Source organism: Podarcis pityusensis (genome assembly GCF_964106645.2).
Source record: "Podarcis pityusensis genome assembly, chromosome: 1".
In the NCBI taxonomy this organism is placed as follows: Eukaryota; Metazoa; Chordata; class Lepidosauria; order Squamata; family Lacertidae; genus Podarcis; species Podarcis pityusensis.
In genome coordinates this window covers 132,227,433-132,241,163 of record NC_138028.1, presented here as the reverse complement: position 1 = coordinate 132,241,163, position 13,731 = coordinate 132,227,433, and the positions used below count along the sequence as shown (strand labels likewise).

The window sequence follows — 13,731 nt, the reverse complement described above, 5'->3', positions numbered from 1 at the left end:
AGAGGCACTCATGAGCACATATGTATTGACATGTATTTTTTAAAATATATATATATATAAATTTTTATTAGTTTTTTAACATCTCATTTTCAACAGTAATTAAATATACTTTTATATCTTATTCAGTATTTTTTTACTTCCATCAATCCTGCCTGAAAAGTTTCCAATCTTATCTCTCAGTATGCATTTCTTACCTTCCCTATTACATTTCAAACACATAACCAATATCTCTATCTTTGTCTACTTTGTAACACTTTGTATATTTCTCCATACAAAACTTCTTGTAGTCCTACTAGCATAATTTGTTGATTACAGTTGCTCTTCAAATAATTCATATACTTCTTCCAATCTTCTGTAAATCTCTGGTCCCGCAGGTTTCGAATCCTTCCTGTCATTTTGTCCAATTCTGCATAGTCCATTAATTTCGTCTGCCATTCTTCTTTCGTCAGAATTTCTTCTTGTTTCTATTTCTGGGCTAACAATACTCTTGCCACAGTTGTTGCATATAAAAACAATTTAACATCTTGCCTATTAATGTCCTGACCTATAATACCAAGTAAAAATGCTTCTGATTTTTTTTAAAAAATGTATATTTCAGCATCTTTTTCATCTCATTATATATTATTTCCCAGAAGTTCTTTACTTTTTTACATTCCCACCACATATGATAAAATGTTCCTTCTTTTTCTTTACATTTCCAACATTATATGTATTGACATGTCTTAGCGGTTTTGAGCCATTGAGAACTCTTGAATTCAAGAGAGTTCCAATACGTTATGTGAAATGAAACAATGCACTTAAAAAACAAAACAACCTAGAACTCTACCCCCCCCCCACTTCCCCCCTCACTTTCCCCTAAGGTTGTTGTTGTTTAGTCGTGTCCCACTCTTCGTGACCCCATGGACCAGAGCACGCCAGGCACTCCTGTCTTCCACTGCCTCCTGCAGTTTGGTCAGACTCATGCCGGTAGCTTCAAGAACACTATCCAACCATCTCGTCCTCTTGGCGTCCCCCTTCTCCTTGTGCCCTCCATCTTTCCCAACATCAGGGTTTTTTCCAGGGAGTCTTCTCTGGTGGCCAAAGTATTGGAGCCTCAGCTTCACGATCTGTCCTTCCAGTGAGCACTCAGGGCTGATTCTGTTTAGAATGGATACGTTTGATCTTCTTGCAGTCCATGGGACTCTCAAGAGTCTCCTCCAGCACCATAATTCAAAAGCATCAATTCTTTGGCGATCAGCCTTCTTTATGGTCCAGCTCTCACTTCCATACCTCACTACTGGGATGCAAAATGGAACAGGTTTCCTGCATCTTCACCTGTTGTGTGGAAGGGTGAGGATTTCAGCAGGTGTAGCTGGAGTCACAAGCTACACCTGCTGAAATCCCCTCGTCCCCCATAACTTTAAAGGCACAGGAACCTCTTTGCATGATCCGGCTACCCTGCTTTCTCATTTATTGCCTTGAGAGACGAGATCACTTGACTGATGGGCTGGTGGATCAATGGGTGTTTGGCTTTGCTACACCTGCTTCAATTTTGTATAGAGTTTCCTTTCTGCATTGCTCTGCCTTTCAGTTTTAGATCACTCTCTCCCCCTTTCATTTGGAAACCCATCTGAGCTGAGGATAAAAGGCTCTGGTTGCTGAACTGTAGGAGATATCTCTGCCCATTCTCCTCATCTGCCTGTGCCAGATTTCCACTTTATCTTTGGAGTAGCAGAGCCTAGCTTGCAATCAGTAATGTTTAGTAAATGACTAACCACAGAGAAGCCTCTCTCTTTTTGCCTTCCTTGGGCCCTGATGAGAGATGCTTGTGTCAGCTTCATTATAATTGGGGGGCTTAAACTGGAGATTAATTTGGGCCTGTTTCAGCTTTTCTCCTGTCTCCATTTGCCCACTCCTTGAACATGTGGTTTCTCTTAGACTTGGGCTATAAAGCAATCAGATCTCCCATTTCTCTCCCTGCTCTTGCTAATAATAAATAACACAGAAGACACATCAGTGTTTAGGATTCAAGAAGCTTGTCACTTGAAGGCAGTGGCTGTGAAAGAGCTTTAAAGGGCATCTTTAAGGTGATTTCCAGTATTTTAAAAATATTTTCCTCTTCCCTGGTGCTGACAGTTCCTTATTAAGGAAGCAACAATGAAGACTGTTGTTCTTCTTTTACTGTGTACTCGCTTTTGCTATTGGGCCCACCTTTTGTTCTTGCTGAGCTGCATACTGAATGTGTAGTTGCGTATTGAATACTGTGTGTGTTTGGTTTCAATATCAGGATTCTTTCTCATGTTAAAATACGCAGATATTGGAGCCGTCCACTGTCTGCAACTAGGTGCTGTCTGAATGACAACTAGATTGGAGAGAGGAGACCGAAGCTGAAAGGATGCTGTACCATTCGCTGGTCGTCCTCCCTCTGGTTTGGATTAATACCATCTTTCAAAGAGCAGAATGCTTCGTCAGTTGTGATGGTGACAAGCACATTGGCAGACTTTTGCAAGAGAAGGGGAGCAAAAATGAAATGACAGTATCTCTCTTAAGTATCTCTATGGTGCACCTGGTTTCATCCCACAGAAGAAGCATCATTGCCTGCTCTTAAAATCATTTGCTTCTGTTGCAAATCAGGTCTCATTTACCGTATTTTCCACTCTATAGGACGCACCGGACCATAGGACGCACCTTGTTTTAGAGGGGGAGAACAAGGGGAAAAAAATTCTCCCCCTCTCTGCGCAGCGCCCCTTCAGCGAAGCAGCAGGAGAAACGGAGCCCCTTCCATTTCTCCTCCCGCTTGGCTGAAGGGGTGATGCGCAGCTCTCCCTCTCTGCTGAAGCCAGGAGAGTCTTGCTCTCGTGGCTTCAGCGAAAGGAACCCGAAGGCTGCGGAGCACATTGGGAACTCGCGCTGCACTCCGAAGACTTCAGGCAGCTATCCCTGAAGCCTGGAGAGCGAGAGGGGTCGGTGCGCACCAACCCCTCTCGCTCTCCAGGCTTCAGCGAAAGCAATGCGAAGCCTCTGGAGCGCTCCCTCTGCGCTTCGGAGGCTTCGCATTGCTATCGCTGAAGCCAAGGAGCCTGCATTCGCTCCATAGGACGCACACACATTTCCCCTTAATTTTTGGAGGGGAAAAAGTGCGTCCTATAGAGCGAAAAATACGGTAGCTAGGGTTAAAACATAACCACACCATCACCTAGCACCAGTTCACACATACATATTTCAAACCTAGACCCAAACTACTAGATGAATGCAACTTTCATGTGTGAATGGGCCCATCCAGAATAGATGAAACTGGGCTGTTGGTCGTATTTTATTTTTTGATTTTTTTTTTGTAAAAAAATAAGAAATCAATTACAGTGCTAATCATTGAAAATAGAACCAGTGCTTCCTGTAGTAAATGAGCCACTTTCATAAGTGTCATAAGAGTTTCACAGTCTCAGATTTCAAAGGCAGCTTTAAGGGTCTGCTACAGAATATCTTGGTTCCTGCACTAGTTTCTTATTACAGGCCTATTTATACATGGGTTGTGTTCTGAGGCACTGTGCATTTAAGTGAAATTGCGTATATTGGGAACGCCATTGAAAAAGCCTACAAATACCCTCTAAACTTATGGAAGCCCTTGGAAAACCCTTAAAAACACACACACACCCAAAAAATCCGCCAAACTCCACCACAATCGCACCCCACCCCCCTAATCCCTTGATTTCAGAAGGAGAGGTGATATCAGGAGGACTTGGAAATTGAAATCTCCTGCTTTGTTCAGGGTACATAGACAACTTGGAGAGGCCATGATGATCTGGCAGCAATACAACCCTCCTCTTTGGCATGTAAGATATTGGTGACCACTGTGATAGGAATTTTATGGTCTTAGATATATGGTAATGTTCATAAGTGTACCAACCAAGCACGTACATAGATCAGCACAGGAAGACCGACCTGAAACCATTTTGATTCCTAAACTGAGCAAATGTTTTGTCTGCAAGGTCAAAGTGGCAAACCTCCCCATTGTCTCTTTCCTCACAAATCCTGTCTTAAGGGCACATTTAAGATATGAATAGGGTGTGATCCTGTGACCTGGCCCAGGAACTAAGTATTTATCATTACAAAAGACTGGCCAGGCTACCCAGGAAATCCAATCAAGTAACCTGCCAGACAGGAGATAAACAATGACAGGAGAAAAACAACATTCAAAATTTCTGTTTTAGACCACCTTTTTTGTGATGTAGGTATGATGTATCTGAGGAGTGGTCTTAGGTTACACCCCTTCTGTGATGTATGTATGATGTTTCTGGGGGTGGTCTTGATCTACAGGATGGGAATTTCAAAAGTCTTTATAAGGTCTTGCATGCCATTTTTCTGGGTCCCTCCTCTCTCCTGCGGGTGAGGGCAGCACCCTGTTGCAACAGATCAAAAAAGATCAGGCTTACTAGCTGCTTTGCTTCTCAATATTCTATGGTTGGCCTCTGTTATTCTCTCCTACCAATAGGGAACCTATGTAAGGAATCTATATGGGCTCTTGGATACCCCATAAGGGAAAAGGGCAATTTTTGTTTACAACACCAGACACTCCAGCTTTTGGTTGACACTGACAAAAGTTCTTCCGTCTTCTTTGCAGGTGAGAAGCCTTACAAGTGTTCGTGGGAAGGGTGCGAGTGGCGTTTTGCACGGAGCGACGAGCTCACGCGACACTACCGGAAACACACGGGGGCAAAACCCTTCAAGTGCAACCACTGCGACAGGTAACTTGCATCCCACCTATTGGTTCAAGAGCTGCCCTCGAGGCAACTTGGAGGAAAATCTTTTTTCAAAAAAAAAAAAAAGAAAGAAAGAAACGTTTAATGCAACAATGGCTGCTTATTTTGGAGGAAGGGGAATCGGTCACGCAAGAGCCCCCATGATTGAGCTATAGGGTTACCTTTCAGCCGTGCATCTCCAAACATTTCAAGGTTGATTCCCCTTCCTTGGACGGAAAGGGAAACAGGCCCCGCCCAGTAAGCAAACAAGGTTTCCAGTTCAGTCCCTGGAATCTCCAGTTAAAACAGTCTCAGATATTAACAGCTGGAAAAATCTCTCTTCCGGAGACATTCAAAAGTTGCTTCCAATCCTCGCAGACAATACTGGCTTAGACAGTGGTGGGGCTTGGCTTGTTCGTTGCCGATACATTAACAGAGTGCTCATTTCAAAAGCCCATAATTCTGTTGCAGATATAAATATTTTACTCGCGCAGATGTGAATATTTTATTTCTTTCCCTATTAAGCAAGACTGGCTTACCCCACTGGGCAGGGTGAGCATTTGTCCGGAGTCCAGGGAAGTGGAGCACGCTTTCATTTACAGGAATTGCATGCTAGGAAATCTCTTGGTATTTGCACCAGACCATCAGCAAAATGCACAGGTACAGATGAAATGCTATGGTGCTGGCCAGCCCTCTTTCATAAACAAACAAGGAAGTTTGGTGAGGGTGGCCGTGTGTGGTTTTTCCCCTTTCCCCTTCCTCGTTCATGTCTAAAGCTGGAGCCTGGGGTAATATTTGCAAAAGAACGCATATGCTGTAAGGGAAATGAAACTTTTCCCCATCTTCCTCTCTGCTTGCTATCACTTGACATCCTTTTCTTCCCAGCTCAGATCGCTTCCATTATGAGAGACAGACTGGAAGCAAAAACAAACAAACGGGAGCAGTGGGAGGAAAGGGGAGATATTGGGGGGGGGGGGAGAGTTGGCCTTCAGCCCCAATCTGAGCACATCTTTTGTTTAAAAACACTCTGTGAGTAGGGCAGGCTCGCTTGGTTGTTTGAACTTGTTACCTGCCCTCCACCGCAAGGTTCCAAATTGGCCACTTGTGCGGTCACGGGGCGGGCGACAATTGCGTGTCGAGGTCCCCAGGGCCACCCCAATAACGCAAACATCACACAGAATTTTTGTTTAAGGTTTTTGGCATAATTTTGGCCACAACTTTATTAAAATACAAAAATGTGAGTGGTTGCTTAGGCATTGGTTGCGACTATCTGCCCCCACCATGGGGGACAGACTGACATTCCACACGATGCGAAAGTCAGAAAAGGGGAACACACTTGGGGGTAGCGACGGAGCAGGGAAGCTGCCCTCAGCCCTCCCCAAATGCAACCAGGGGTTCATTGCTATGGCCCGAGCCCCCTTGACAGAGTGGACAAGCAATAGTTAGCCCCTGATTCCTTTAACGGAATCCCTCACAGCAGCAGTATTAGAAGGGCAGGCACAGCCAATCCATGCCCCTCAACCAACCAAACCATAAACCAATGCCTAACTGCAACCTTACAAGTTGTGACGATTTGCTACGCAGTAGGCAAAAACCAAATGGCCCCAGCCAATCAGCCAGATGGACAAAATTCCTACCGGGCCCCTGCCTCAAGAGCAGACGACCCCATGACAGGCATAGCAAGGTCAAGCGAACAACCCTAATTCTAGGGAGGGGGGGACGGGCAATCTGATGCACGGGCAAAAAGAGGAAGCCCTAGCCTCGTGCAAGTAGTTTTAGCATTTCTGGCTGTCAATCAACAAATGGCAACATTAACTTCCTCCCAATAACAAGGGAAGCCCCAATCGCATCAGTGGCCAACGATCAATTAGCCCGCCCCCAACTTTGGAGTGTCCTGGCGGCCCCCACCTCAACACGTGCTCTCCATGAAGGAGAACACGCTTTGTGGCTCGTCGCACCAAAATCCTACCGCTGGGAAGCAACACCACAGCTAGGCGACCGTCCGTTGGGGAATTCCTAGGCCGGCCACTGGGCTTTCCCACCATCTGTTTATTTGAATCCTAGACAACCCAGCCAGGTGGGCGGGCCTTGAGACCCAATAAAGACCGGGTGCCGTTGGACAAAAAACCATTTCAGGGAACCTACATTCAATGAAACACATTAAATAACCTTAAAACCAAAATTAAATTACAAAGTTTATTAATGCGCAGAAGCGGGGAAGGACCAGTCCAGTCTTAAATAACTCGGCTGCTCCCCAAAGCCTGCGCAAAGAAGTGTATCTTGGATACCTGGCGGGGGAGGGGGGGAATACGACGACTGTGCCAGGAGCATCTCTGAGGAGAGGGAGGTCCATAATTGAGGGCCACCGGACAGAACAAACATGGTTCCCCTGTCATATATATATAGTATGACCCTGAGAAGGTGACATGAGAGGGTCTTTGGAGAGTCAGCAAAGAAAAAAAAGAAAAAGGAGGGAGGGAGGGAGGGAGGGAGGGAGGGAAAGAAAGAAAGAAAGAAAGAAAGAAAGAAAGAAAGAAAGAAAGAAGCCAAGCCTCTAAACGGTGTTAAGATAAGTCAATTTAATTAGACATCTAAGGACGTGGGTGGTGCTGTGGGTTAAACCACAGAGCCTAGGACTTGCCAATCAGAAGGTCGGCAGTTCGAATCCCCGCCACGGGGTGAGCTCCCGTTGCTCGGTGCCAGCTTCTGCCAACCTAGCAGTTCGAAAGCACATCAAAGTGCAAGTAGATAAATAGGTAGCGCTCCAGCGGGAAGGTAAACGGCGTTTCCGTGCGCTGCTCTGGTTCGCCAGAAGCAGCTTAGTCATGCTGGCCACATGACCCGGAAGCTGTACGCCGGCTCCCTTGGCCAATAAAGCGAGATGAGCGCCGCAACCCCAGAGTCGGTCACGACTGGACCTAAAGGTCAGGGGTCCCTTTACCCTTTACCTTTTAAGAGGGCTATAGGTTTTGGTTTTCATGCTCCTCAAGGGCCCAGCAATCCTTTTATCCAGTTCACTAGGACAGATGTGGCAACCACTGGCCGCGCATAGTCACGTGTGGAGACACAGGCTTGCACACGGATGATTTTACAATGTAACCTTCTAATTCATGCCAGTGTCCTTGTTCTTATACTTGCAATTGCCTGCGAGGGTGTCCCTCCCCCCCCCCCCCGTTTTTGTTTGAAAAGAACAATAAAAATACATTGAAGAAGAAAAGAGCAAACCACATTTCAAACTATTTGGCATAAAATTATTTATATCGCCATTCGCAATCACAAAAATAAAAGCATGAATGGAAACAAATCTAAGCCAGTAATACAAAATAATGGCTTGAAGAATGTAAAGCATGCCTAAATTGAATAGTTAAGTCACAAAGCATCCACATCTAATAAATAAAACGTAAAAAATAAAACGAAACAGAGAGGACTGCAGGCATATTGTGCTTATGAAGATTTCTGTAGCCACCACAGCCTTAAAGGAAGCGCAGCTAAAAGTGCACTTTCAAGCTATTTAGCCTTCTTACAGTGTATTTATATAAAGGCAAATAACTGCACAGTCACTTTTTACCTTTATAGGCAGCTGTTATTTGTGATTGCCTTTTACGCTCAGTTTCCTTAGAAGTTATGGAGCTCTTGGTTACTTTTGAAAACTTGCTGTAAGATTTAACAGATCTTACAGACTGGAATACTTGGCTCAGTGTACTTTAGACTATCTGACTGTTAGCATAGCATTGGCAAAATAAAATCAGACTTCCCAGTAATAAAACCAAATAGCACTGTCATTGCTAAGCAGTAAACCACCTAATTTGAGAGACTGGCCATGCGCAATCTAAAGCTGAGATCTTGCCGAGGCAATAATCAAATAATATCTTACATCTGGCCATGCCATCTTCTGAAATCCTATTTATATATGTAACTTTGAGAGCAGGTTTTGGGAAATTACCTGTCCTTTTAAAGCAGCCCTCAAGACTTCTATTGCAATTAGGAAATGCTTTTAATACAATCAAATCTCTCTTTAGTTCCTGAACACATTTAGATTGCTGAGGTTCACGTATAGAGAAGAGGACGTAAACAGATACCTGTTCTCTAACAGGGGAAGAAATATTATCATTTTTCCCATTCTGTCTGTCTGCTGCTCCCATTCATCCCACCAAGTTATATAATAATAATAATAATAATTATTATTATTATTATTATTATTATTATTTATTATTTATACCCCGCCCATCTGGCTGAGTTTCCCCAGCCACTCTGGGCGGCTCCCAATCAAGTATTAAAAACAATACAGCGTTAAATATTAAAAACTTCCCTGAACAGGGCTGCCTTCAGATGTCTTTTAAAGATAGGATAGCTACTTATTTCCTTCACATCTGAAGGGAGGGTGTTCCACAGGGTGGGTGCCACTGCCAAGAAGGCCCTCTGCCTGGTTCCCTGTAACCTTACTTCTCACAGTGAGGGAACCGCCAGAAGGCCCTCGGCGCTGGATCTCAGTGTCCGGGCTGAATGATGGGGGTGGAGACGCTCCTTCAGGTATACAGGACCGAGGCCGTTTAGGGCTTTAAAGGTCAGCACCAACACTTTGAATTGTGCTCGGAAACTGTACTGGGAGCCAATGCAGATCTCTCAGAACCGGTGTTATGTGGTCTCGGCAGCCGTTCCCAGTCACCAGTCTAGCTGCCGCATTCTGGATTAATTGCAGTTTCCAGGTCACCTTCAAAGGTAGCCCCACGTAGAGCATGTTGCAGTAGTCCAAGCAGGAGATAACTATAGCATGCACCACTCTGGCGAGACAGTCTGTTGGGAGGTAGGGTCTCAGCCTGCGTACCAGGTGGAGCTGGTAGACAGCTGCCCTGGACACAGAATTAACCTGCGCCTCCATGGACAGCTGTGAGTCCAAAATGACTCCCAGGCTGCGCACCTGGTCCTTCGGGGCACAGTTACCCCATTCAGGACCAGGGAATCCCCCACACCCGCCCGCCCCCTGTCCTCCAAAAACAGTACTTCTGTCTTGTCAGGATTCAACCTCAATCTGTTAGCTGCCATCCATCCTCCAACCGCCTCCAGGCACTCACACAGGACCTTCACCGCCTTCACTGGTTCTGATTTAAAGGAGAGGTAGAGCTGGGTATCATCCGCATACTGATGAACACCCAGCCCAAACCCCCTGGTTTTTCCTCTCACAGCGCTGCCTTCCTTTTTATTTCTGGACATTTGGCCGTGCTTTAGTTTGTTCAGAATGCGGGATAACATAACTTAGAGGGAGATCTCTGGAGCCTTGCTTTTCTTTGCATGCCTTTTGTCAACCGAAGGAAGATGTGTTCTCTTTTCTTTGTTGGCAGTGAGAGGCTCCTTAAACAATTGTTCTATTGTTGTCACTGGAACTAGCTTAGTTCTTCGCAGTTGAGGGAATTGTCTTCTTGGAGTGAGACCGCTGCTTTCTTGTAATCTTTAAGGAGAAGCTGACAGGTTTCTGACCTTGGGCTGAAGCCGTTCGTTTCATTTCAGCATTGCGTTTCGTGCTCTACAGCAGTTTAACTCCCTTTCCCTCAACCTTAGTTATTTATCTTGGTTAGAGCTGTGCACAAACGGCCCTTAAAAACCATCTGCCCTGTTTGTGGGCAGAGAAGTTGGGAGGAACCGTTTCACAAGATCTCCCCAGGGGCAGGAAGAATTTTCCAATGGTTTCTCAGGGGTGAGGCTTATCATTAGCAGCGGAAGTAGCAGAACAAACACGTTCCTTTCCTCCTAAGAGTGTGTGTAAGTGTGTACAGCTTGCAGCAGCAGCCTGTCCATCATTTAGCATCATCTAACTCGTATTGGGTGGCGCTGTGGGTTAAACCACAGAGCCTAGGACCTGCCGATCAGAAGGTTGGCGGTTTGAATCCCCGCGACGGGGTGAGCGCCTGTTGCTCGGTCCCTGCTCCTGCCAACCTAGCAGTTCGAAAGCACCTCAAAGTGCAAGTAGATAAATAGGTACCGCTCTGGCGGGAAGGTAAACAGCGTTTCCGTGCACTGCTCTGGTTCGCCAGAAGCTGCTTAGTCATGCTGGCCACATGACCCGGAAGCTGTACGCCGGCTCCCTTGGCCAATAAAGCGAGATGAGCGCCGCAACCCCAGAGTCAGTCACGACTGGACCTAATGGTCAGGGGTCCCTTTACCTTTACCTTTACCTTTACCTTAACTAGCATTGTTCCATGACATTGTGAAGGGGAAATGATAGCCACACTACCAAAAAAAACCCCAAAAATGTTGGGAAAAATTCTTCAAAGTGGCCTCCTCCTAAGAGGGTGAGGGGAAATGCCTCATCTTTTCAGAAGAAAAGTGTTCTGATAAATTTCAGCTTGGCTCTTGTTGTAATATTATTCAGCCCATTGAACAGGCTGGTGTCTCTGTTTTCTCCTGGCTTGTTTCCAAAGACAAACACAACTAGTCCTTCATGCCCAAGGCAGATACAGGGTTGTCTTTCCTGAGCAGAAGTCCTTCCATGGCTTGTGGCAAGTTGCATTTGAAACTGAGGGGACATGATACAGAACGGGTGTGTGAGCTTTCCACAGTTGCCTTGGGCTTGCCTAAAGTCGCTTTTTGGGTAGTGGTCTTTTTGGATTTGGGTGTCAGAAGTACTCAGCCTGATGTATGTGAGGGATGGGGGGGGGAGTTGCTTCTGTCTCTCGCTCCCTTTTTCTTTCTCTTTCTTACACACACACACACACACACACACACACACACACTACAGTTTCAGTCTAGCTTCAGAGAGTAGAGTGGAGGAGGTTTGCTTCAGCTCCGTGCTATAAGATTTTACAGCTGCTTTTTGAGTAACTCCGCCTTGTGTTCTGCCTCAGGGTCCTGCTGCGTTAGTTGTGCAGTACAGTGGTACCTCGGGATGTGAACAGGATCCGTTCCGGAGCCCCATCCACATCCTGAATGGAACGTAAGATGCGACGGCGCGTCTGCGCGTGCGTGGGCCACGTTTTGCCACTTCCGCGCATGCGCCTGATGTCATTTTGAGTGTCTGCACATGCGTGAATGGTGAAACCCAGAAGTAACACGCTCCGTTACTTCCAGGTTGCCGCAGAGCACAACCCGAAAGCGCTCAACCTGAAGCACATTCAACCCAAGGTATGACTGTAATGGCTACAGGGAGCGCTGTGAAATCTCCACTTGGCCACAAAGTCGCCCTTTGAAGCTGGGCCAGCCACTCTCTTGGTCTAACCAAAGTCAAAAGGTTGTTGTGAGGACAAAATGGGAGGGATTCCAGGAATAGAGATCCTGTGCCCCCCCCCCCAAAAAACCAAGTTTTGGGACTGCATCTCCCATAATTCCAGATCTTTGGCCATGATAGCTGATGGGAACTGGAGTCCAACACCATCTGCAGAACCACAGGTTCTACATTCCTGACGTACACCACCCTCAAAAGACTGGAGATAAAAATGTAGTAGATTTTCGGGGGGGGGCTTGTGGTAGGAACCATTATGCAGCAAATGAACATCCAGCAGGTTAGTGTTCTACGCTTGTACCGGAGAGTCCATGTCCTTGGGAGTTTTCCTCCTCATTGGAATAAAGGCGTGCATCTTAATTGAACAGGCAGACAAAATATTTATTAATTTCATAAAATTTATACATGGCTTGATTGTGTATATATAAAACCACCTCAAAACCATTTACAAAAACAAAACAAAACCAGAAAACAATACATTTATCAATAAAATAGCAATAGTACCGTATTTTTCGCTCTATAAGGCGCACCAGACCATAAGACGCACCTAGTTTTTGGAGGAGGAAAACAAGAAAAAAAATATTCTGAATCTCAGAAGCCAGAACAACAAGAAGGATCGCCGCGCAGCGAAAGCAGTGATCCCTCTTGCTGTTCTGGCTTCTGGGATAGCTGCACAGCCTGCATTCACTCCATAAGACACACACACACATTTCCCCTTACTTTTTAGGAGGGAAAAAGTGAGTCTTATAGAGCAAAAAATACGGTAATTTAAAACATTTAAGAAAATGCAAATCAACAATAAACTAAAGACAGATTAAACATGCATCCACATTTTAAATAGCGGTATCTGGGCAGGCTTGTCTAAGCAGAATGTTTTCAGCAGGCACTGAAAAGAGTATATAGCAGGCATAGGCAAACTCGGCCCTCCAGATGTTTTGGGACTACAACTCCCATCATCCCTAGCTAACAGGACCAGTGGTCAGGGATGATGGGAGTTGTAGTCCCAAAACATCTGGAAGGCCGAGTTTGCCTATGCCTGGTATATAGCAAGTTGCCTGCCTGATATCAATAGCCAGGGAGTTCCAATGTGGAGGTGGCCACACTAAAATACTGATTTCTTATGTGGAACGGGTATTACGTGGCACTTGTAACAATGCCAGTTCACAGATCAAAGTGATTGAGTGGGTGTATATGGGCTCAGGTGATTTCACAGGTAAACTGGTCCCCAGTTGTTATGTGCTTTGTATACTAATAGCAACACCCTGAACATGGCCCAGTAGCAAATCGGCAGCCAGTACAGATCTCTGAGCACAGGTGTTACATGCTGACAAGGTCTTACTCCTCTCAGCAATCGTGCTGCAGTGTTCTGGATCAAGCACAAGGAAGCCCCACATAGAGCACATTGCAGTAATCCAGTCTTGAAGCAACCAAGGCCTGAGCTTCTATCACCAGGCTTCCCCAGTCCAGGAACAGCCATAGCTGTCGAACCAATTGCAGTTGGCAAAAGGCGCTTCTGGCCACTGGGTCCAGAAGCACCCCAAACTGCGAACCTGCTCCTTCAAGGGGAGTGCAAAGCCATCCGGGGGGGGGCTAGTTGACCAATTTATTGGATATGGGAAATACTCATATTCAAGCTCAGCTTGTTTTCTGACATCCGTCTCCCCACCGCATCCAAGTAATGGCCTAAGACTGCATCGTCTCTGTTAAGTTGTGGGTGAACATATCAGACGACACAGCAATTCTTCAAACAGCTCTTGTTTATTCACAGACCAGAACAGAACTGAACTGAAGGCTTCAGCAAGC

At 45.8% G+C, this 13,731-nt stretch overlaps 1 protein-coding gene across 1 annotated transcript in view; it reads left to right on the top strand.

The window, feature by feature from the left end:
* The window catches only part of KLF7 (KLF transcription factor 7), an 88,789-nt gene that overhangs the window by 64,130 nt on the left and 10,928 nt on the right, over positions 1 to 13,731 (top strand). The window contains exon 4 of the mRNA XM_081019023.1: positions 4,598 to 4,721. Within this exon, the coding sequence (XP_080875149.1) occupies positions 4,598 to 4,721 (124 nt within the window). The remainder of the gene's footprint in view (positions 1 to 4,597; positions 4,722 to 13,731) is intronic.